General features: G+C 36.2%; 1 protein-coding gene across 3 annotated transcripts in view; it reads left to right on the plus strand.

Moving 5' to 3' along the window:
- LOC128994041 (uncharacterized) overlaps positions 1-23,798 on the plus strand; it is a 78,988-nt gene extending 55,190 nt beyond the window's left edge. For 2 of the 3 annotated variants that reach the window (XM_054418249.1, XM_054418250.1), the window contains exons 3-8: positions 12,096-12,157; positions 14,072-14,195; positions 14,749-14,917; positions 15,485-18,319; positions 18,893-19,032; positions 22,630-23,798. In XM_054418249.1, coding sequence (XP_054274224.1) covers positions 12,096-12,157; positions 14,072-14,195; positions 14,749-14,917; positions 15,485-18,319; positions 18,893-19,032; positions 22,630-22,682 — 3,383 coding nt within the window. In that variant the 3' untranslated portion in view covers positions 22,683-23,798. The remainder of the gene's footprint in view (positions 1-12,095; positions 12,158-14,071; positions 14,196-14,748; positions 14,918-15,484; positions 18,320-18,892; positions 19,033-22,629) is intronic. The other variant, XM_054418251.1, reaches the window with a different exon arrangement.
- The last annotated feature ends 3,023 nt before the right edge of the window (positions 23,799-26,821 follow it).

A 26,821-nucleotide genomic window follows, 5' to 3' on the forward strand; every position in this document is an offset into this window, starting at 1 on the left:
CTTAATTAACGCATTCTTTTAGATTTCCTTATTCTGATGGAAACTTTTCAAAAATCAAAACAACTAGATTACTAGAAAATGTGTATAAAAAGATAGCAGAACACAGCACATGCGTTTTTTAAACTGTCATTGTCAAACAAAAACCCTTTCAAACAGCCTAAATCCAAACCTACAACAACCATCAACTCCATCAGAACTCCATCCAAACAAATGCTATCTCAAGGATCTCTGCGCTCTAACACCACCTCCCTTTCTCGCAACCTAAATCCGCTACAAATCTAGGACCAGATAAGGCAGTTGGCCCGGAAGTAGTGATTAGTTAGCGGAAGTGATAATTGCTGGAGCAGTGGGCCAGTTACGTAAGTTTGTGACACAGTGGGCCCCGCGCCAACCACCTGTTCCAGCTACAGTTCCAGCCCTGGAACTAGTTCCAGCTTCCTTCCTTGTGCGGTGAACGCCATGCGCCTGTCACCTCCTTATGTGGAGGGTGAATGGTCGACGTAAGGCTTGGTCTCGTGTTACATGGTGATGTGCCTTTGTATTATGGATGTCATATTAGAGATGTAAATCATGAAGCAGAATAAGTATCTTGGCGAAATTATATAATATACCACTTGATTAAAAGTACATGTGGAAAACCCGAATAAATAAATTTACTATAGCACGATACGTCTCCATAACAGGAACTGTCTAATAATAGTAAATGTCTCACATTACAAAACAGTCAGACAGCCAGTAATGCTAACATATGCTATTGATATCATCTTTAAATAACATACACGATAGCAATTATTGACAAACTGTTTAAATTATAAATAAGAACCGTTATTTGTCAGTAAAACTTACCAAGAAAATTGATTGGCGATAGTAGGCCATATATTACGAGTCCTGAACATAGGTGTTTACCGGACGAGTGACGTACGATATAACAATCACCCCTCAACCCTCTAAGAGAGGTTATGTTTTTGTTTATAACTACTCATTGCCAAAATCAGCTGATTCGTGTCCGGTAAAAACTCATTAACAACTACGTGATGAAACACCATGTGATTAAGCTGGTGGCAAACAGCTGTTTTCTGGAAGTTCTGCTTCCTTGCGTGTTAAGTTCGTTAACACAGTTTAGTGTAACGTAAAATATAAAACAGTTAATACAGAAATAGAGGTACAAATAGAAAAGAAAGAAAAAAGTCTCATTCGTTGTAAAGTTTTCAAGTCCCCAAAATCCAAGATAACCAGAAGAATTGTAGAGAAATAATTGAATAGTTAAACCAATGACAAATGGATTATAGAAATAAAAAAAAAACTAAAACTACAATTGAGGAAAAACAAAATGAAAAACACGACGCATTTAAAGACAAACACATGACGTGAAAAAATCAAGGTAAATAAAAGTCAGTAAGACTTTGAGACGAAGGAAGAAAACTCGGGTCCGATCAAGAAAAAAGTACTGGGAGAAACTAAAACAGAAGATAAGAAAAAAATGACTCTTCCCTTCCTATTAATATGGCCTTAAAATTAATATAGCCTAATGGAAGTGATGACATTGGGATATTAGATGTTCTTTAACATATCGACATAGGAACCGTAATAAAGTTTGAACTCTTTCTTCACAAAACTATACGAGTCACGCATTTATAAAAAAAGAAAGTTCGGAAGAAGCTTTTCGCTCTGGTTCATCTTTGTTAAGCCCGTGGTACTTTTTTTAAGGTAAAGCTAGGGTACAAATTAGTAACATAAGCTACCTTACGTAATGTTTGTTAAGCATTCCATCGTATATATGAGAGACCAGTTGTTACAGACGTATAATTGAAAAAACACGATAAACGTGTTTACTTCTTATGGGCTGAAAATTTTATTACAAGTAAAACGCGTAAACGTTATAAACAATACAAAATTTAATCGAAATCTCAAAAACGTATACCCTCATTATAAATACAGCACGTGGCATGATTAACCCCAATAATTCAGAGGGCAAACATGATATGGGCGTTGAAACGGTCAAAACAAAAACACACCCATCGCGCGCATGTTACGTACAGCCATAGATGAGCTAATATACTTGTATTAGTAGTTTTATCTGTATGAACTAGTTATAGAGAAGGAAGCTAATTATTTGCATAAGATAAACTATAAACTATTTTGGTACACGTTGTAACTTTCAGATGCACGAAGCATTTGTTCACCAGTACGAGAATAACACAATTCCCGGCACCACTTGAAAGCTTTTCCAGAAGTACCAAGACATTTACAAAAGAGGAATTTAAATCGAGTCAAAATAAATTTTTTCACAGTTATTCAAATACCACATGTAACGATGACCAAAATTAACTATTTACTACATACTTTCTAGAATTTTTTTATGTAATGTTATTTTTTAATAGTTGTAAATTTCCACTATGGACGTCATTTTGGGGTATGTAATCACTGAAATCAGACACCGAAACGTCTTGAATCGTGTATTTTACAGATAAATAATTAAATATCCCTGTAAACTCTACAACAACATGTATTTTATAATTTTATTATTCTTTCTATGGTGTTTATGCTTTACATGCATGTCATGTTGGTATAATATCTTTGTTCAATCATTTCTCGAGTCAGAAATGTTTGGGAATGTTATAATTGTATCTAAGATCTTTATGGAAGGTGGGAAGAGAGATACTTTTGAGGCGAAAGTTGGTCCCACTGCCCAAGTCACGTCTGTAGCTGACCTTTTTCAAGATTTATCCTCTCATTGGTCCTGTAACGAGCGTGGTTTAAAACCCATCCTTGATTGATGCAATGAAAGTTGTCCTTCCCTTAATACGCTTGTTGTGCTCCTAATGGGTTTGTAGATTTTGTTTTGTGATTTCGTTTCGCATATTTACAGTTGCATTGCATACATTCAGGTGAATGTACTGACCCACAGGTGATGTGATGTTTGATTCAGTAGTATTGTTTCAGTATGCATTACAAACTCGTTATTTGGGTTCTGTATTTCAAATAAAAGACTGGTCAGTCATTGAACTAGTTAAACCTCTAGTCCAATTGTATATGTTGGTCAAGTAGATATTTTTAAAGGTTTTACTATATGCCAGAAGAGTTGTTTTCCAATATATTGTGAATACGTTCGTAGTTTTCCATGTTCATAGATGTTTGTTGAATATTCTTGCAGAAGTAGTCCTTATTTATTCCTGTTTCTTCTTTATGACTGTACTGTGTTACCTCAAGTCTTTACTTTATTGCCATGTGTGTATCATGTTACCTGCAATGAATGAAATCATGTTAGTCATTGTAAAAAAAGTTACCGTTAGTAAATAAATTCGTAAATACATTTTACAAACCCACTAACGATAAGTAAGTATTACAGAATTGTGTTTGTTGAGTCTTTTGCAGAAGCAGTAGTCCTTATTAGTTCTTCCTTCGTGTTTGTTATTTAACTACTTTGCTGCCTCGTGTCTGCAATTTGTTACCTGCAATTAATGAAATAACCAGTTTAGTCATTGTGAAATGAAATTTTTATCAGTAAATAAATAAATTTTAAAAAAATAAACCCATTGACTATAGTAATTTACGATTCTTATCGAATTACTTTACCTGAAGCAGACTTTGAATTCAGATATGCCTAAAATAAGTATTCGTGATGTCCATTGTCTGTTTGTCATAATATTATTGCTCTTTGCATAAACATTTTAGTTAAGGATAACCTAGAAAATCTGATATCAATAATAAATACTATATTATCTAAAAGCAAAACCATGTGTAAACACGATTTCTACATGAGTACATGAGTAAGTACACAATGAATCTCAATAGAATAAAGTATACAGCTAAGTGTAAAATATACAAACTACGTAATATTTATCGCCATAGCTACACTTCACACAAACTTAGACATAAGATATATGATCATTATGTAAACAACTAAATCTTTGAACTTACGTTCAAAACTTAATTTAACTAACTAATGTGATACCAACATATACTAGGTATAGTTGATTCAATTGAATACAGTACTTTAAATATAGACAAATTAATTTAACATTTAATACTGTTATTATGCATCCCTCTATCAAGGAATCGCATAAATTGACATTGGTTTTAATTAATTTCTAAATAATAACCATTAGAGTTTTGTATTTTGTCACAATGTTGTACAAATTCAATATTCTTGTCTTGATATAAAACAGTATTTGCTTCTGATTAAATTTGGATTCATGCAATGTCACAATACATTTTTCGTGTTAGTCAACGTGCAGTAATTTCTATTGCAATCTAACTTTTTCTGACATGGTACTATTTAGCGTGGACCCGGAAAGTATGGTATATAACATTAACGTACACGTTTAATCCAATCAAACCATTATTTATAGCTGTGTCTACCGGTATGATTTTCAATCGAACTTTTACCGATTTCTATCCGTCAACAAGGGAAATCATAAACTCTTTCTTTTTAAAGTTTATTCTCGTCGCCATAAATCAGCTGAGTTGAAGGTCAAAGTGAAAACGGACTATGAAGATGTCAAGGTCATTTTTGTTGGGAAAGTTGGCAACTCTGTGTTCAAGTCCCGTTCAGCCCCAGGTTGACCTTTACCATCAGACATCAGACATTAGGCATCAAGATCTTCCCACAATACTTCTTTGTGTTTTTCAAGGCTCTCGCTCATGTTAAAATCCGTTTTGTTGTGTGTGTAGAGATGTAAGTTAACACAATGTGTAAATGGAAAATATTTAACTGTGATATTTTTATTCATTTACATTACCAAAAACAGAATTTCAGTTTTTATTCAGTTCATTATTGTATCTTGGCCTTTTAAATAGTGAATTGATATTTAAAACCAGGGTGATTATAAACTCTAGAAAATGTTGTTTGCCTTATTCCCATCCCTTTTTTAAATGACTGTTAAAAATTCATGCACAGATTGAAACGTCTCGTTCAACACAACAAATCTATTGAGCCTCAGATTATCATAAATGTAAGTACTTAAATAAAGTCAAAATTGAAGTTGGTCTGACTCTACCTAACTTTATCCAACACTTGCATTTCAATATACTGTTGTTATGCTCAACAATAGAATGAGGGCACGTGGTTTAAAGAGGATTTTATTAACTCATAGTTTACTAAATATCTGTCATAAATATTTCTTCTGATTATGTTAATAATAATGGTTCGTTCAGTAGTAAACATAACCCTTTTGGGAATAACAGGTGATCTCCAATAACAATAACATAACACCTTTGCAATCTATGCGAAACAAGGCGAAAGGTGTATACATAAACATAAGGCGTCGTCGGTGCAGCATTTGCACGTTTGTCCATTGTTACTCAAGTGGAAACCGGTTACATTGTTCAGCTGTTACTGTTGCATCGATAAGGAAGCGATACCGATATCGTAGGCGAAGCAACAGTCGATTTATCGTTTGTTTATGTTCGTTATTTGACTAATGGTCAGTATTTGGTTAAGTGGTGGCTGTGGACGTGATCAAACTTACTGAGGCAGGGTTTGGGTGGGTTGTGGGAGCTGATTCAATCCGGCTAGAAGTTACGGGGTGTCTTGGAATACCAATTATTGCTCTTGATTTATCTGCTTCTATCTGTTTTCTTATGGTAATTTTATCTATATCTCTTATAAGTCTGATTCTGAAATCAAATCATGCAAATATGATCATTATAGATTAATTAACCTGGGATTATTGTTCACATCACTTAAGGCTAGACCTAGAGGCTGTGCATTAATCATTTAGATAAAATCCATTGGTGATTTGGTGGGATTTTAACCCGGGGCCTCAGGGACCGAAGTCCCGCTCTCAACTACTAGTCCAGCGGCAGTTGCCCAGTTGCGCCGATGGTCATTTTAGGGTGATGCCCTGTTGCTTTGGCGGTCAAAGATCCCTGATGCCTTCCCCTCCCATTGAAATGTTGTAAGGTAAGGTAAAGTTAGGTTAGGTTAGGTTAGGTGCTAGTTCCCTATGTATGGTAAATATTAAGCGCAGGCTATATATACGATGGGACGTAAAAGAGGGGATAGGTATATAAAATCGTTTGAGGAGGGGAAGAAGCATCCAAGCGTGCCAGATTGTTGACCGCCGCCGGTGCAACTGGGCAGTGGGCACTCATGGGAGGGAGGACTTTGTCGACCCTTGCAAATTCGTTTGGCCATCGGTGCAACTGGTCATCAGCCAGTCCAGCTCCCTCCCCAATTAGTATAGTACTATTATATGTAATATTAATAATTTTGCTTTGGTTTCCACGTATCAAGAAGTCTTTAAAAGGATTGTTATAATTAAACATTTAATTGCGAAATCCCATTTCAAAATTACAAAACCTCTATCAAAATAAGCTGTTTTCTGTAATTAGTGGTATTGTAGACATTTTACACAGTTTATGACACATTTATAGCGTTTTTACTTATGATTTAATTGACTCGAATCAAAGAAAAATAAATGTAAAAAAGAATAATTGCTATGTAACCATAAGCATTCCAGAAGTTCTATTATACACCTTACAAAAATAGTACACAAACGGAATGACCTCATACATGTAACACGTGTTTTTTGTTGTTGTTTGTTATGTTGTAAGTAACTAGGCCACTCAGAAGGACCGTTGCGGGGGCGCGGCTTGCGGCTAGGAAGCTGAGTCCAGTCCAGTCCAGTTACAATAATTATATTCAGTGCAAGTGGACTAGAGTCAAGTTGCGTAATACTTGTGAAACACTCTTCACTGCGCAACCTCCACCACCACTTGATATTGGTTTGCTATCAGCTACTCGACCTTCAAACCCACTAGTAGCATTTTCGTAGCTGATGTCAGTGTGTGTGCTGAATCCCCTATACAGTACAGACTAAATTCCTTAGTTAAGTAGGTCACTTGTTAAGATGTTTTTATCATACCCTACTTTTACTCAAGACACTTCGAGAAAGAGAGGAATAACACATAATTTTGAAACAACATTCAGTTTTCTTAAAAGTTTGGAAGCCGAAAGGGTGGTTTCTAGACTCCTTACAACATTCCCCGTGATGTAATTATGAATGGGTGGCTGAGGAACGGATAAGATCATGCTATACACCTTTTGATCGTGCTTTTGTAAGTCTGTAGCAGTCATATGGAAATATATTTCACCGGCCAAGAAAAAGGGGTTGGCAGTAGGCATAGGATTGGACATAATTACTAATTTATGTTGTATCTACGATGATTTAGCTTATCATCAACATAAGACGCAGATTTAGTTGATCCTTTCCTTCTGCCGCTAGCCGCTAGAGTCGTCGTTGTAGGTCCATGTTGCGTAACAACACAATTACACCCTCTTCGCTCATCATTAACCTTTAGTTCTCTGTTTCCTGATCCAGAGTCATTCTCTTGAAACACCGTGTTAAATCTTGTTACTTTGGTACATTACTGAATACTGTACAACATGTAGGCTACCAAGCACATCAACATGGCGTGCATTTGTACTGAGCTACTTTTAAACAAAAGTGGAACAAATTGCGGAAATTTGCAGTGCGGTTTTTGAATAAATACTTATTTTCCTATTCATAAGGTTTTTGACTAACGTGTGTTTGTTAAGCCCTTAACCGAAATATATTTACTCGGGTTGAGGTGTATTTATTTCCTATATTGACAAAAAGGTGTCTATTATTCGTGATAAATCAATAGTGTATTGCAATCACTTAGCTTAATTGACTTTATATGTTAGTTAACGAAACAACACCAATGAGGTGTTGAAAGACGAGGATGAATCAGAGAGAATGTACAAACGAGGTTACGGTAATGTATTAAATGGAGATGACATCAGTGGATCGGTCTGGAGCCTAGGGCGACTCGTCTAGACGCTGGCAGATAATGTCTTTCAAATTAATATTCCCCACTTCCGTGTCATCTTTGCCAGTCATCTCCTACCGAATAATTACAAGATAATAAAAAAATACCATTGGTTTAATTTTTTTTTATTTCATTCATACGCCAAATACCAATTCTTATGGTTTAATGGTTGGCACACAAAACAATGCATCCACTCATAGATTTCATCCAAGCAAAAACTTAAACATAACTCAAAAGATATAATCATGACAAAGATGCAAAGAAAAACGAACTTAGTTAAATCGTCTACAAAAAATATAATGATATAGTAATGACAATATTCTGTGAAAAGCTAACATGAAACATGTGACATTAGCTATTAAACTTAGAACTTAGCTATACCATTGAGTATAAACATAACAATTGCTATACTAAAATAGCTGTTACCCACGGGCTTCACCCAGTTTGACTTCACGAGTATTAATAAAACCTTTGATTGGTTAAGTTAATCCGAAATAGAAAAAACTGAATACAGTAATAAAAACAAATAATCACATCTGATTATAATAAGGTAATAACATTGTAATAAATTGAAATAATCGTACAAATAAGTACAGCTGAGGTAATTTTAACATGGTATATGGAAAGTTCCCTTAAGAAAGGAATTACGACCGTAAAGGGCAATTTATGAAATAATGGATAGTTTTGCACAAGGTTCCTCGTCATGACGAACATTTTATGGTTTAAATGGGGGTGTGGCTTTTAGTTTTCTCAAAAGTTCATGGGTATTTTGGGATTTATTTATGGATAAATATACAATGGTTTTGGGTTTTCAACACATAACGGGACTCCCTCCTAACGCAAATTACAACACAATCTACGTTCAAAGGTTTATAGATAGCTTGGTAAATATCTTTTGATATTTATCCGCCATTTGAAAACCGCGGATTTTCACTGATCAACAGATTGCTCCAGCCGTCAGCAACTGACCTTTGTTGATTTTTATTGGTCCAAAATGTAAGGAACCGGTTGACGAAGTGATCAGGTTATCGCCGTCGAGACACTGTCACTGACCGAAATAGCAACCGATGCTGCGGGAGCCGCGCCTGGGGGATCAATGTGAACCGGTAACCGGTGTGTGATAATGTGAAGGCCGCTTGTGAACTGTACTCTCATCTTCACTCTTCAGTCAGCTGATGTTCCAAAGAACCGCAGCCAGCGAATGGCCTGTTTAAAATGGCTGATTGTTTTAGTTTAATTTTTCTTTCATTAGCTGCGGTGCTCCTCTGTTGCAAAATATGAAGTCTGTTTTCAGTGTTTTTCATGGTGGAGTACTTAAAAGTTCAACTGCTCTTTTTCTTTTAAGGTAGCTTTAACAACATGCTCTTTTCTTCTTATTTGTAAGGGACAAGTTAATTAAATCACCTTGTTAACAATCAAAGGTCAACAAACATCAGAGCTACTTAACTGATAACTCAGTCAGCAAAGATAAGATAGAAAATATAATTTTAGAGTTTTATAGGTCGCTTGATTATTTTGAGCTGATTTATAAGGATGATAAAAATATAAGGTAGTCTATAAACCATGGTTAGATCAACTCTGCAGTGACAATGTTTTAACTCATTGACTATTTTGGTATTTTGTGATAAACTACGCACTGCAGAAAAAGTGGTCCAACTCCTCAAAGATTTGGTTGAAATGCCTCGGATCATTGATAACTGGATGCTGGAAGTATACAGGATTATTCTAAATGATGGACCCATTTTTAATGCTTTATAATTTTTTTACTATTAAACTTACCGCTATAAAATACACATCAAACAAAAAAGCAAGAGTTTATGCCTTCCAAAGACACATCATTTAACAATATGATCCAACAGAACTGTAGGTTTAATAATACAAAGTTAAAAAGTAATCTCCAACTATTTTTACCACTAGAAATTTGGAGGTTACTTGACGTTTTTGCAAATAACTTTTAAATGGTGAGGAAATCGACCAAAGTGGAAGGTATTATTCCGAAAGAGAATAAAATTTCCTACAATCTACTGTTAAGCATTTTTTGAAAATACTCAAGAAAGGTACCAAAAATTGCCTCAAAATGAAAAAAAAATTGAAAATCCCCGTCTTCAATTGTAGACAATAAACATAGCAAACATTAAATTTTACACTTTTTTATTTTAAGCCAAATTTAGGCTACATTTATTGAGTATTTTCAAGATATGCGTAATAGTAGATTGTAGGAAATTTTATTCTCTTTCGGAATATTACCTTCCACTTTGGTCGATTTCCTCACCATTTAAAAGTTTTTTGCAAAAACGTCAAGTAACCTCCAAATTTCTAGTGGTAAAAAAAGTGGGAGATTACTTTTTAACTTTGTACAATTAAATCTACAGTTCTGTTGGATCGATATTGTTAAATGAGGGAAGGCATAAACTCTTTGAGTTGCTTTTTCGTTTGATGTGTATTTTATAGCGGTAAGTTTAATAGTACAACAATTATAAGCATTAAAAATGGGTCCATCATTTAGAATAACCTTGTACATCCCAATTTGGTGTCGCAATTTTTTTTTAATTTTACTAGAAAAGAACTTAATTGGGTGAACTACTAGTCACAGAATGTAGGCTACTATTGTCTAAAATTATATTTTCTACCTTATCTTTTGTTGCTGACTAAGCTAAGTTGATGGGTAATAACAGTTGGAAACAGTTGCTATCATAGGGCTTCTAGGTGTCGAATGAGGCAACTCAAACAGTGAAAGTACTCACCCCAAACTGTTGTTAATTGATTGTGATTCACAATAGTTTATTCCATTATTCCATACCTGGTAAAACCATCCATGTAATAAATTAGTGATTTAGATAGCACAATCTGTGCTGGCTCACATAAACTAAGGCAACTTTAACATGGGAAAGGAATGTTGTTGTATCAATAGTCAAAGCCTCTTATAATTTGCTCATATCTTGATTAATGTACTTTAACCACTCATTTGTAATTTGTATCCCAGTATACAAGAGAGCCCACAATCCCCCACATTAAAGCACTAAAAGTTATGAACATTTAATGACTAATATAGAAAAACAAAACAAATAATAAACTACTACACAGTTTCGTGCTAGTGCAAAATAACATCTTGTTGAATAAATTTTCTTAAGTCATCTGTATTCCACAATTTCCAGCTGAGTAGTTTGTAGTCAGGCTGCAAAAAGATGTAGACAGAGAGCGAAGCAAAAGAATTCTGAGCTCTCGGAATGCAAGAGTTCAGAGAAAGTATTAAATTACTCTATAAACAACAACGTTCAGAGTTTGTGGCGAAATAGGAATGGAAAGACATTGAGCTGTGACAATGTTGAACTCTGCTGAAAAGATTATATTGTAGATCTTGTGAAAACAATAATGTATTTTTAACTAATCAAGTAACCTGTAAAAATTTAAATTTTTTATAAGATCTCCACCATCTTATCTTAATGCTATTGAAATTGCAGCTTCAAACTCAACAATCAAGAGTAGAGGTTTTTAATATTGACTGTGCCTTTTAGAAGTAGAACCATATTGACTATGTACAGTACTCTATTATTTTATACAGTACTCTCCAATAATGTGGTAATGGTTGAACAAAAAAACTAAAAATAATACTTCAAAACAGTTTTTAAAATATTCTTTTTTTAAGCTGAGGGAAAATGAGATCTTAGTTCTACTTCTACTTTATACTTAATTAATTACAATACTGTTCAATACTGTTCAATGAATGGCGACCATACATAGTAGGTATTTTAAGCCAAGTATGAATGGAGATGAGTGTAGGATGAGTGGCGCGATCTTGTAGTCTTGTTAGTGACTAAGGCCGACATTCCTTAGACACAGCTGTTAATTAATAGCCCATACAGCTAATGGCAACTACAGTAAGGGACCTACAGTTTATAGTGGAATCCGAACCACATTTTCCTTGGTATATACGAATTGGTCTAATTATCAGGATAGTACTGCGGATAGCCGTAGTACTCACTCGTGCGGACGTTAATCCACACCAGGGAGTATCTCATCCACAGTGCATGCCGATAAATATCCACAGTGACTCATAGATAACACCCCACTATTTAAGGTATGATTATGACCGTTAAATGTTAAATATGATAATTTTTGCATCAAAGCAAGCTTATTTATTAATGCAGTGTCTAAAGTCAATGATCTAACTAAACAATTTAAAAATCAATCGGCTCAACATAATTTATAAATTTATGGCTATTGCAAATGTGTTAACCTTTAAGTGTTAGTTTGATGGCTACAAGTTCTCTTCTGACTGGTACATATTTTTGTTTCAGCTTGTATTGGACTACTCTTGAACTGGTACCACCATGGACTTTCCATTGCAACTGAACCTGGGGTAAGCCAACACTAAGTTACCTAAATAATTTGTTTGATAGATGATGAGGACAAAAAAATGTATAGAAAATGAGTGAAAATTTAAAAACGTACGTTTTCAGGAAAAGCACTTTGCAAATTTTTTCCCCTTTTTTCAAAACTTTTATTATTTTTTTTATTTCATTAACATTTTAAGTTTCATAAAATCTCCATGGTAATGCAATATCTTTGGTAGTTTTCTTTTTAAAGAGCATCTTTAGTAGAAAAACACAAAATCCTGTCACGACCATAACAGACGTTTAAATGAATATTAAAAATAGTTAATATTATTTTCATAACTATGTTTTGCTATAAACTAGTTTACTTTTATGACCATTATACAATAAAAAGGTCACTGAGCTTTTGGTATATTTGGTCTTTCTAGAAAAAACTTTAAAAAAACTCAAAAAATAGAAAAAAGCCAATAAAATCTTTTTAAGTTTGTATAACTCCGAAAAAACTTACCTGACATCCAAAAAATCGTTATGTTTGTATAGAGGTGTGCTTCTTTTGTGTATAAAACATTGAAATATGACGATATTTTAATTTTTGAAATTTTTATGATAGAAATCATAAACGTGATGGTCAGGGACAAGCGGTACGGTCGTGAATTGTCTGGAATAATCTAAATCTTTCTAAACAATCCTTCAATTATACTGTTAGTTATAATAAAACTATGTGTTTCAATTGAACTAAACTGTTCAATTTACAATTATATTAAAGTTATTGTCACGACCAAACACACTATAATCCATAAGGCTGGATTGGTCGTGAAAAAAACCACGATGGTCGTGAAACTTTGGTCGTGAAATTACGTGTTATTTGGCTCTGTTCTGGTGGTAGCCCTGCACCTCATGTTCGAGGATACAAAGTGGACTTCTAGGTTGATCTAGCAATTGAAATATCTTATAAACAAAAATTAACACCATGTCTACTTCATCGAATGACTACTTACGGTCATGGACACACCAAAATTACAAAAAACACAATCTTTCCTTTATTAATCTTGTAACTCCTCCTTTCAACTCAAAACGACCGGCACTACAATCCTGACGTACACCCTGAACTAGTCTCTAAAACCAACTGACTCCATCGACGCCAGGCTTGCCACTGTCGTGATCCAAAGTTGAAAATTTTTCCCAAATGGTCGTGACGCCAAATCGAGGGACAGACTTATTTTGTCATGGTAGTCAGTCTGCAATGACAATAAAATTATAATATGCTCCTTTTTTGTAAGTTTAATAACCATTGATGACATAAAAATATGGCTTTATATATTTCGGCATGAATAATTAGTCTAAAAACAGCGTGAAAGTTGGAAAATGTGACCCTAGGGACACGCCATGGTCGTGAATTTCGAGACTTTAAAAATACGAAAAAAATACCTAGAACCTATTTCAAACCAAATAAATGTGTGTAACATGTTGCCCCCGTACCAAAAAATATTAAAACACATAATAATAAACTACGAATCCAGTATCTACAAAGTAAAAGGCTAGGGACATGAAAACGTACGTTTTTAAATTTTCACTCAAATGCAATAAGCTGTCCTTACAGTGTTGAAAAGTGTTTTACAACAACAGCACAACTTATCCTGAAGATTCTTTTCCATCCCATCCATAGCTCAATTAAAATGCACACTACCCAGGAAGGGCATTTCCATAGAGCTCAATAGTGCATGCTAAAAAAAAAAAAATTAATAAAAAAAAACAAGGAAACATTTCAAATAAAATATAAATGGTGAAAAAGGATGAAATCACCAACAACCCAGACTGTCCATGAAGCAGCTGAAAACACGACATTTAACCTTACAACTCTAGTCGGACAATAAGTAGTTTTGGCTGATGCATGAATATCCAACAAATTCTGTCTAACCAACAAATTTGGATTTTTTCAGTTTCTGGACTTTGACAACTTGCCAGAGACCAATTTCTCTTGTGAAGGGAAGGTGATTGGTGGTTACTACGCGGACACGGAGACAGGATGTCAGATGTTTCATGTTTGTACCATCGGTCAAAAAGGTAACTTAGTTCTTTTGTCAATAAACATTTGTTCCCATCCATATATATGATTGTCATTGTAACTGGATCGTTTGCTGAAATGCTCAGAACTATGCTGTTATCGGTCTGACCTAACTGTTAACCGCTACAACCATACAGTTCATACAAGGGCTACAGTGTTTTCATTGATAAAACTTAAGTGCCTTTATTGATACTCCCTTGATTCAAACGCTGGGTTGACTACTACTGTACATGTCATGAAAAAACTGAGATTTTTGTATATAGATATAGATAAGCTATTTTAGTGATGCTGGTGGTAGTTTTTAAACTAAAATAGTTTTAATACTGGAGTTTGCTATGATTACTAATTTGAAACCCCAGCGACATTTTTTTAAACTTGATACTGTAACCATAACTAATCAATAATAACAATCGACTTTTTCACTGACTGAACGGTTTCTTTGCAACACAAACGATCTAGAGTATTACATATTGTTATTCTGTTTGTTACTATTGATTGGCCATACTTTTCTCCTTTTCTCTCTCACAACACAAAGTAGTTGAGGTTGAACAGCTGGTGTTGCAGGTGAAGTGACGGACATCAAGTTCCTTTGTCTCAACGGTACAGTGTTTGACCAGGAGACTAGAGTCTGCGAGAGGCTGGACGAAGTTGACTGTAGCAAATCCGAGAGCTTCTACGACCTAAACCTCGAGCTCTATGGAAACAACCCTGCTGGCTTTGGGTAAACATTTTGATAAAAAAAATATTTGCTTTCAATAGTTAATTTTTGTAGCTACCGTTCACGAAAAGGAAGGGGGAGAGAAAACTCCAGTTGACAGATCAGTGTTGAGCATTCTAAATCTCATAATGATAATGACAATAATAATAATACAATCACTCCTTCTCTGTGCTTACCCTCCTCTAACACAACGCCATGGTGAACAATATGTGGCAATGCCACACTCGCCAACCTATTGCCATGGTAATGACAGTAATAACAAACGTGTAAACTTTAACATGGTACAGACAATCCATACAAATTAGTGCAACGCCTGTTTTGGTGGGCCGGTCAAAACTATGTTTTTTTCAATTTTTTCTCGCCAGGGCCTTGTATTAGAGAGGCTCACAGTGCCATAGTCACAATGAATCTGTTTACCATTCAGATAAGGAACTGTGAGGATACTAATTTTTAAATCTAAATTAAAGGCAATTTTACAATGTATCAATTTGGTTTCATACACTAACTGTTATTATGAGTAAATAACAGAAAGTATAAGTCTCATATTAAACAATTTAATTTGATTTGTAGGATACAACCGGAGAGTGAGGATGTTCCAGAAACTCTCTGTGAAGAAGAGGAGGAGGAAGAGTGTAAAACAGAGAAACCAGAGGGTCTAGTGAAGACTCCCACTGAACAAGCCCAAGTGTCAAGTGTTGAGAAGGAGGAGGAAACTACAACTCAGCCTTCGTCATCCTCCACAACATCCCGGAGACCTGTGACTTCTACGAGCTTCCCCAGCACAACTCCAACACCGCAGATCCTCCAGTTCCCCTCCAGCTCACCAGAGACCATCGCAGCATTGCTCGCTCTGCACAACGCATTCACTCAGAGTCTTCAGCAGCACGCAAACAGCAAGGATAAAATCAATCCTCCAAAGATCACAGGATTTGTCGAATCACTAAATAGAGAAAAGGCTACACAAGAAGCACAAACATTTGAAATCAAGAATGGTCAAACTTTTTCTTCGAGAGTGCCAACACCTTTCCCTTCCAAGACACAGACACAATACGTTCCGCAGAGTTCTTCAAAGCCTCAGTTCCAAAATCCGCCTGAAACACAGTTCCAAAATCCTCAAAAGCCACAGTTTACTCCACTCAAACCACAGTTTCAGAACCCACCTAAAACTCTTTATCAAAGTCCTCCTAAAACTCAGTTTCAAAGTCAGCCTAAACCCCAATATCAACCACCTAAACCTCCAGTCACTCATCCTCCAACATTCCCCAAACTTCACACCACTTCTGAGCGATTTGGTAATTTACCTTTCAGGCACTCATTCCACATCAACAGTCAAGTTACACATTTCCATGAACCAAATTATCAAGATCAGTATTCCGATCATGAATCTCAACCGTCGTCTCAACCCCAGACTGAAGCACCAAAGCAGTACGATTTTGGTGACTATGAAGATGATTATTACGACGAAAAACCTCATTCTTCGACTATTACACCTTATTTGCTTCATCAGCTAAAGGTCAACCAAGTACAGAGTGCCAGTCAGGCTAAAGTGAGTGAATCTTCTAATCACGGTAGCTTTGTAAGAGAAGTATCTTCTTCGTCTAGTAAGCCTTTCAACGTTCCCTCGTACAGAAGTGTAACGACTCCTGAAATCGCCATCATCACAGCCACGAGTACTACGTCTTCTTCAAGTGTGAAAACAGGGAAACCTCTCCAAAGTGCCATACAGCAATTCAAGAAAAATCCAACAGGCTCAGGATACGTTGACTCTTTGTTTCAGACCTCCAATTCTAGTGATACTGAACATTACGTGACAGGTCCTCAGTCTTACGACGACTACAAGGAAGGAGATGTACGCTCAGATCCGTTCTATAAAGATGTGCCAAAAATTTCTAGGAGTAAAAGAAACATAGTGAATGATGTAGATAAAGAAAACTCAGTGACTACGGTAGACTATACATATTTAAGAAAACTAAAGGGCAAACTGTTAAATAGTATGTTCAAGTTGAATAGTGAAGACGTGTTACATGCTATTTTAGGCGAATATTGCAATAGTAAAGTTAATTCTAGTGATTTACTGTTGAATTACTGTGCGAATAACAATCATAAAAGCAGTGTTAGTGATTACAAATCCGGGGACGAATGGGAGATTGTACTACCAAAAGAAAACAAAGATTTTTTGTACTTGGTCAAAACTATTTCTAGTTCAACCGAGTCAGAAAATTCCACAAGTAATATTTTACTATTAGTTCACTTCCCAAGTGAATTCAAGTCCATCCGGGATAGTATTATTAAGGGTTTGGAAGATCAGGAACACTCTAATAAGCTATTAAAAGACGTACAAGTCAATAGCTTAAATAGTTCAATCCACCATAGATTTAAGAGGGTTAAGAGAGAAAATTTTAAGGGCGACAAAAGGAAAAGGAGTGAAATGGCAATGTGGAAAAAGTATTTGAAAAAAGTCATTCCAAAGTTAAAAAGGAGTAAAAGGCAGACACAATCAAGTCCCTCTTACAAAAGTTCTGAGGGAGGCTCGGTTAGCGGCTCGTATGACAGCCCTAGAGTGCGTCCAGTAGTAAGAGGTAGAGAAAGCCACACTCGCGAAAATCAACAAAGAAGTCGAACAGTAGTAAGGAAAAGGCCTCAGTTTGTAGAACAATCTGAAGAAACTGGGACTCAGCCAATTCATCAGAGGCCCACACAAAGAAGACTGCCTACCTCACGTACAGTACCAGTTCGACCTGTACTACCTGTAGAAGAAGAAGAAGAAATTAATGCCCAAAAAGAGTCACATACTTTTATTGTTCCTCCAAGGAGAAAACCTTCACGTCCTCAAGCACCTGCACGGTTGCCAATTGAACTTGAGGAGCAGAACTACCCTCATGAACTGCAAAATTCAAGACCTTCAGCAAATATTACTCAAAGAAGACAACCGTCACGTCCTGAAGCACCTGCACAGTTGGCAATTCAACAAGAGCAAAACTATCCTCCAGAATTTTTGCAAAATTCCAGACCAGCGAATATTCCTCAAAGAAGACAACCAAATCAACGTCTTCAGCCATCAGATTCTTTGCCAGAAACGCATGAGCCAAGTCACACTGAAGAACAATTTTCAAGACATCCGTTGAGTGATTCTTCACCAATTAGTGATAAGACTCTTGGTTCACCGTCAGCAGGTAGGAGGAAGCAAGGTACAAAGTATCACTTTTGTGAAGGCCCGCAATGTTTTAAGGGAGCAGAGAAAGAAACATTAGATGATGAGGTTGAAGTCTCTACAACGTATCCGTTCAACCTCAAACCAGGGACAACATTCAACTGCGATGATAAAATCAAGGGAGGCTACTACGCTGATGTGGAGGCTGAATGCTACGGCTACTTCATTTGCTCCCAAGGAGCTATTAATGGACCGTAAGATTAAATAATTCTTTATTCTTTCATAGTTCTAGCCCTAGTGTTAAGAGCATTAAAGTGAGGGTAAGGTTTGAAAGTTTGAAAATGGCAAAACGGCTGCCATTTGTGGGGATTGCGTATTCTTAACAATTACAAATATGAACTACTCAGATTTTGTAAAATAATGTGTTTACATTGTAACATTCCAATAATGTAAACATGTTAGGCTTATCATGTTTTATTAGCGTTTAAAACATATTGTTTGTTTAAAATTCTTTCAACATTCAAACAGTTTGAAAAAAACTAAATGCCGCTAATAATTTTCAAGTTATTCATACTATCTACTTTGATTGGTTTTTGTAAAAGCCCTTGTAGAGCTGTTATTATCGTCTTAACGTATCAACAAATCAAGATAATAAGTTTAGAATTTAAAATTGCTTGAGTGATCTTGACCAAGTAATTGTTTATTCCAAAGCCTTTTTAATGTGTATAAAGGCGTCTTTTCAACTTAATGACAAGTACAAGTTTTCTTTAATCCACCATCATTCCTGTCTCTATCAGTTAGACTGCTATCATTCTGTATTCTTTCAGGTTACTAAAGAGCCACTTCTGGTGTGGACCAACCACCAAGTTCAACCAACGCAGTCGTACGTGTCAAGCTGAAGCTAACGTCGCTTGTTCTGTGTCCCACAGATACTACCACCTCAACAAGGACATCCTTTCACTACCAGGTTCTTTACCATAATGAATTAAAAATTAATATTTGTCAAGAAATTAAGTTCCTACACTGTTGAATAAGCTTTGTGAAACTCCAAATTTCACCAAGGCCAATAGCAAAAATTTTAAATAATCACTTCAATGATATTAATTTCATAAGCAGAGTTTTTCACCAACTCCAATATACGCTAACCACTAGGACACAGACAAACAACAACAATTCCTTATAAACAACAAACAACCACACAACACATTTTCCTTAAAGGGAATAAGGTACAGCCTTAGATCTCATGGTCAGACTTTTAGCTTTGGAACCAATTTATTTTTTTTCATTTTGATGTATCTCGAGGCCATAAACACTATATGTCACACAACCAGAGCTTGAACATACAAAGTAAGGTATATTACATAGCTAATAGCCATTGGTAATTAGAGAGTTTTGAAGATGAGCCTCCAATACAGAAGTGTCACTCACAACTACTAAACCAGCTGTGTCTCCTACTAATGACAATGCAAGACTATATTCAGTGGCGTAACAGAAGGTCCGCAGGGCCCGCGATGCGGGGGGGGGGGGGGAGCTGAGGGGGCCCGCGAACCGGTGAACGGGAAACGGTGAGCAGAGAGGCACATGAAAAATCATCATTCGAGTGGGACCGAAAAATTTGAGTTCATTCTTATTTAAATGTAATATCAATCATTTAATAATTAATTGTATTGAACAAGTAATAACATTGATGTTATTAATAATATGTTGTTATCAGTTATCGTCTAATTTCGATAGGCCTCTTCAGTGATAACGAACTAGGGTAAAAAATTTAACGTGTTATAACAAGGGTCTTTGATTATTATGCAATCTTACTTTCGTCACCGAGAAATATTTTACTTCTCGGTGATTTTGTACACTGCTTATGTTGTCTGTAAACATTTTGTTACTTTGGAGCCTGGAGTCATGAACGTTGGCTGGGGCTTTTAATATTGTATTATTTAACATTTTAGTTTTGTCATAATATTGATTGTATTTTGTTAAATACAATATACTGCTACTATACTGACTGTTTTTGTTAGCCCATATATTATTTAACCTCACAATTAACCAATACTAAAGACATTTGTTGTAAGATAAACGCATACAAAGACATACAAAGATAAAATAACAAATGCAATAGGCTATTTTAGCCTGTGATAAAAGTACGCCAATCTATTAAATTAACCAGCTTTTAGTGTATGAGTTAATTATAACCAAAGATTTAACTAACCTAATAAATTAATACTTTCTCATCCTTCACCCATATTTGGGTTAAAATACGCACATAGTGGCGTCCCCATCTTAAATAATTGATCGATTGGCCTTAATAACTTACTTTAAAATTGGCGACCATACCAATGTAGGTATTTTAAGCCAAGAATTAATGGAGATGAGTGTAGGATGAGTGACCAAACCTTTTAGTTTTGAAAGGGACCAAGTCCGACATATTCCTTAAGGCATAGATGTTAATTAATAGCCAATACAGCAAAAGGCAACTAAGGGGACTAAGGGGGTTAATATGGGAATTCAAACCACATTTTTGCCTTGTAATTTACGAATTAGTCTAATTATCAGGGTAATAAAAATGGATAGCCTAACATGTGTGATAAATTAAATGTAAAATTTTTAACCTCCTTGATAACGGGTGACTGCCGGGAACCGGACAAATTTGCAACAGCTGTTACGTTGTTGCTACACGTGCTAGGGAGATTGAGGTTATGTCATTGTTTTGAGTGAGCTTTACCATTTTAGTCACGATGGATCAGTGGTCAGTTCAGCATCGTGTTTTTTGCATATGATACATTTATTAAAAATGGCGAATCCGTTATCAAAACACAGCGTATCTTCCGACACCCCTTTAATATTGCTCGAAATGACACGGTTCCGGCCTTGTTCCAACCCGGAATACATTGCTAAGATGGGTGCACAAGTTCAGAACAACAGGAACAGTATCAAAGAAAAAGCCACCCGGTCCTGCAAGAACAGTGAGAACACCAGACAACATCGCCACAGTGAGAACTGATTTGATGAGGAGCCCGGGTCGCTCTGCACGAAGACACGCACAAGAGCTACGCATGAAGCGCGATTCTGTCAGAATAATTTTAAATTCAGATTTGAAATTTCATCCCTACAAAATACAGGTGGTACAGCAACTGAAAGAGAGGGACTATGGACAAAGAGAAGATTTCGCAGTACGTATGCAGGTGTTGTTTACTGATAATCCTGATGTAATGATGTTAATAAGCGACGAAGCTCACTTCCACTTAAATGGTTCAGTGAACAAACAAAACTTACAATATTGGGCTCCTGAAAATCCATGTAACTTTCATGAAAAACCACTCCACTCTCCAAAAGTAACGGTTTGGTGTGCTGTAGGCCACTTTGGGATAATTGGTCCGTATTTTTTTGAGGAAAATGGAGTCACAGTGACAGTGAATTCTGCACGCTATGTTCACATGTTGGAAACATATCTCAAGCCACAACTTCGGAGGCGAGGAATAAATGTGAAAAATGTTTACTTCCAACAAGATGACGCCACAGCGCATACTGCCGCTGCATCGATGCGAGTTGTGAAGAAGATGTTCCCTGGCAAGTTGATTTCACGTTTTGGTGACGTGCCGTGGCCGCCGAGGTCACCAGATTTGTCGCCCTGTGACTATTTCTTATGGGGATATTTGAAAGCTCTTGTCTATGTTCACAAACCACAAACATTATTGCAGCTAAAAGATGCAATCACCGAAGAGGTGAATTTGATTGAACAAGACATATTGATGAGAGTGCGTAATGATTTTCTCCAGAGGTTGGAAACCTGTATCCAGGTTAACGGCCATCACATGCATGATATCTTTAAGAAATAAACCCAAACTAGGATAAAAGGTTCCATGAAACATATGTTTTTTGAAATGGTATGTTTTCACCAATATATATTCAACAATTAAATAATTTTACTATATAAAATAAGGTTGTAATATTCATTTAAAAAACGTCCGGTTCCCGACAGTCACCCCTGTATAAACATTCTGATAGATAGATGGAAAATAAGGTTTTTTAATTTGATTTCAAAACTATTTACAAACAATAATATTGATATATAGTGATGTAGTGATGTAACACTTTCATCAAACCACGACTGAAATACTTAACACACCCTTTTATGGAACATAACCCATATTTTAATATTTTAATTTGTAATTTAATATTTTTTTCATAATTTATTTACCACTTTTTTTATGATTAATCTGTTTGATCATTGTATCGGTGGTTTAAAAATAACTCTGGGGGGAGGAGAAGGGCATTTGATTATGTTGTGGTGGTCTAAAAATAACTCATGTGAGGGGGGCCCAAAAAATAAGTTTGCAGTGGGGCCCGTACAAATTTGTTACGCCACTGACTATATTAACTTCCAAGACACATGTGAAAGCTGGATAAGTGATATCTTTGGCCTGGGAATCACTAAATGTTCTTAAGCATTGAAAGAACACTTACCATAAGCATTTAAGGGAATATTTTCTTTTCATTCATCAATATCTATAGTCTTAAAGTTATTTATTCACATTCTGGTTATTTACTTTAACATTGTTTCCAGATCCTGACGACCTTGTAAGGGATTCCTTTGAGCCATCAAAGGTCAAGTCATGATCTTCAGATTCACCGAGTACCTATTCTTAGAATATAATATTGTTAAGGTTGATAATTCTACTCTATTATAATGTAAATGTGGCACAGAGCTAATTTGAAAAATCAAACAGTTAACCCCAAGCTCACTTTTAAAAAACTATTTTTTCAAAGCTATTGTTTAAAAAGTTTAAATGTCGTATTCAATGCATAACACCATAGACAAAAAGAATGAAATATAGACTGTCAGCCGTGCTGTGGTTACCATGGTTACCATAGGTTCCGGCGCACACCGCTGTAGTTTACGTAGCGCGTACGCCGTAACTACCGTGGCGCTCCCAGCGGTGTGCGCCAGAACCTATGGTAACCGCAGCACAGCTGACGGTCTATATTTCATTCTTTTTGTCTATGATAACACTGACCATCCCTTGTGCTGAGTAAATTGTAAACATGGGTTGTAAACAATCTGTACAAAAGCGGGAATATCAAAATTTGAATATAAACCTTAACTTTAATTGCAAGTCTTGCCACCAGATTTATCAGTTTTCTATTCACTCCCCGCAAACCGACTGAGCTCTTGTCATAGTGAATAATTTATTTGCTCATTTGTCCTTTTGTATTCAGCTTTACCTGCGTACATGTGGATTTTGTTTATTATTATGTGTATATTAATGAATGTTAAGAATGAGTGATTAGTTTATGTATTCTATATTCTGTTCCAAGTCTGGATTAAAAAAGAAAAACCTATTTCATTACTCTGTATATACTTATGAAGCAAAGAATGTACTTATATTGTACTAAAAGTTTAAAATATGTTTGTAAGCAAAAATATGAGTTTATATTATTATCTATCAACTGTAAAGAAAATTATAAGTCACACAATTTACTTAGGTACTCTTAATTTTTACTGAGGAATATATATTTTTAAATTTTATACTTAAAGTTGGATTAATTGTGAGAATATAATCTGTGATTGTTGTGTTTATTGATAGATTTTGTATCATTACTTTGTATCTATAGTTTGTACATGTGTATAGTATTGATATTGATAGGAAAACTGACTACCAGTAGTTAAATTACAAAAATGAATGTTAGTTTTCTAAGATGTAAATAAATATATCATTTCAGCAAGGTGTTTAATATTTTTCTGTTTTTAAGCTCCTTAATTACTTCAAAATATCAACTAAATAAGTGGGAATTTGAACTAAAAGTATAAAAATAAGTTTGCAGTGTCCAGCAGGGCTATAGGTACCTTTTTCTTTTACAATAGACTGTGGATACTTAAAGTTGACATTTTATCCTATTGTAATGCCTGAAGCCTGTTTTGATTTGTTTTTGTACCATGTTGCTATCTTGTGCTCTATGATGAAAACCAAATAAATTGTGTTTTTCTTTGTTAAGGTTAAGTTTAACACAGTGGCATTTACTCTTTGGGATGGGCATTTATCAGAGAATAACCAAGAATTTAATAATATATATGGTTTACTTATTTAAAGCAGTAGGAATGTAAATAAACTAGGTGGCGTTCGCAGAGGCATCCACAAAATTGAGCGGAGTCATCAAGGGTTCATATTATATTGTTTTTGTCATACTGCAGTGAAAACAGTCGTTTTTAATACATGCGTTGCTGGTCTAAAGTAGCATTTTTACTCTTTAGGGAAAAATCGTTTTTAGCCTCTATGGAGTAAAAATGGGCTGTTGTCAACTCAGTTGTAAATTTATATTGTAAACGATTGCATGTATCGATTCATGCTTCGTAATCATTTTAACCTACAGTCTACAGTCTCTTCCCATAGCATTTTAGCTTTGCAGATACATTAATCCATTCCCACACTCAAAACTGCTCACCTTTACTACTTGCTTCACCACCCCCTACGTCGTGGACATGATTCCCTCTCTTCTCATAGCATTTTTGGATTGCAGATACATTAATGTAATTGCCAAAGACAGTTCCCACACTCTGCACTGCAAGCCTTACTACTTCCTTCACCACTTCCTACATCGTAGGGCCTGTTTCCTTCCCTTCTCATAGCATTTAAGTATTAAATACATTTATCTTACTGCCCAAACGGTTCCCCCACTCTGCATTGCCAGCCTTTACTACTTCCTTCACCACTTCCTACGTCGTGGGCCTGTTTCCTTTCCTTCTCAAAGCATTTTAGGATTAAATATACATTAATCTAACTTCCTACATCGTGGACTTGTTTTCATCACTTTCCATTACATTTTAGTATTTGAAATACGTTAATTTAATTTCCACAAACATTCCCCTAACTCCACACTGCTAGCCTTTACTGATTCATTCACAATTTTCTATGACGAGGTGTTTAGTTCCCACACTCCTGACTGCTCGCCTTGACTACTTCCTTCACCACTTCCTACGTCTCGGACCTGTTTCCCTTCTTTCCCATAGCATTTAGGCTTGCAGATCCCTTAATCTAATCGTCATAAACAGTTCCCAAACTCCGGACTGCTCGCATTTACTACTTCCTTCACTATTTCCTACGTCACGGACCTGTTTCCCTCCCTTCCCATAGCATTTTAGGATTGCAGATACCTTAAACTAATCGTCATAAAAAGTTCCCACTCTCCGGACTGTTCTCCTTTACTACTTCCTTCACCACTTCCTACGTCACAGACCTCTGTTTCCCTCCCTTCCCTTAGCATTATTGGATTGCAAATACCTTAATCTATTGGTCATAAACATATCCCACACTCCGAACAACTCGCCTTTGCTACTTCCTTCACCCCTTCTTACGTCACGAACCTGTTTTCCTCCCTTTCCATATCATTTTAGGATTGCAGATACCATGATCTAATCGTCATAAACAGTTCCTACACTCCGGACAGCTCGCCTTGACTACTTCCTTCACCACTTCCTACGTCACGGACCTGTTTCCCTCCCTTCCCATAGCATTTTAAGATTGTAGATACATTATTCTAATCGTCATAAACAGTTTCCACATTCCGGGCAGCTCGCATTTACTACTTCCTTCACTATTTCCTACGTCACGGACCTGTTTCCCTCCCTTCCCTTAGCATTATTGGATTGCAAATACCTTAATCTATTGGTCATAAACAGATCCCACACTCCGAACAACTCGCCTTTGCTACTTCCTTCACCCCTTCTTACGTCACGAACCTGTTTTCCTCCCTTTCCATATCATTTTAGGATTGCAGATACCATGATCTAATCGTCATAAACAGTTCCTACACTCCGGACAGCTCGCCTTGACTACTTCCTTCACCACTTCCTACGTCACGGACCTGTTTCCCTCCCTTCCCATAGCATTTTAAGATTGTAGATACATTATTCTAATCGTCATAAACAGTTTCCACATTCCGGGCAGCTCGCCTTGGCTACTTCCTTCACCACTTCCTACATCGCGGACCTGTTTTCCTCCCTTCCCATAGCATTTTAGAATTGCAGATACCTTAATCTAATCGTCACAAACAGTTCCCACAGTCCTGCTTGCCTTTACTACTTCCTTCACCACTTCCTACGTCACGGACCTGTTTCTCTCCCTTCCCATAGCATCATAGGATTGCAAATATCATAATCTAATGGTCATAAACAGATCCCATTCCCCAAACAGCTTGTCTTTACTCCTCTTCCTTCACCACTTTCTACGTCGGGGACCTGTTTCCTTCCCTTCCAATAGCATTTTAGGATTGTAGATACCTTAATCTAATCGTCATAAACAGTTCCCACACTCCTGACTGCTCGCCTTGACTACTTCCTTCACCACTTCCTACGCCGCGGACCCGTTTTCCTCCCTTCCCATAGAATTTTAGGAATGCAGATACCTAAATCTAATCGTCATAAACAGTGTCCACACTCCAGACTGCTCCCCCCCCCCCCCCCCCACACTGCACATCCTTCATCACTTCCTACGTCACGGACCTCAAGCTAGTGTCGTCATTTGAGTATATTTATGATCCATACCGTTTCTGTTCCAATATCTGTGAAATAATGCTATCAGCTATTTCTTTATCTACTGCATTCAAAAGTCAACAGCTGATCATATGTCTTTGTTTATGTGTCAAATACTGCTTCCATAAGGATTACATTGAAACTTTGAGACCCAGTGGGGCGGATTCCTGAGGGACTTTTTTAATGCCATATAGATGTTGGCACTCACCGATATGGTCTTTATCACCAT

This window comes from Macrosteles quadrilineatus, unplaced genomic scaffold (genome assembly GCF_028750875.1).
Source record: "Macrosteles quadrilineatus isolate MER2022 unplaced genomic scaffold, UCM_ALF_1.0 Scaffold_5__1_contigs__length_97177068, whole genome shotgun sequence".
NCBI lineage: Eukaryota > Metazoa > Arthropoda > Insecta > Hemiptera > Cicadellidae > Macrosteles > Macrosteles quadrilineatus.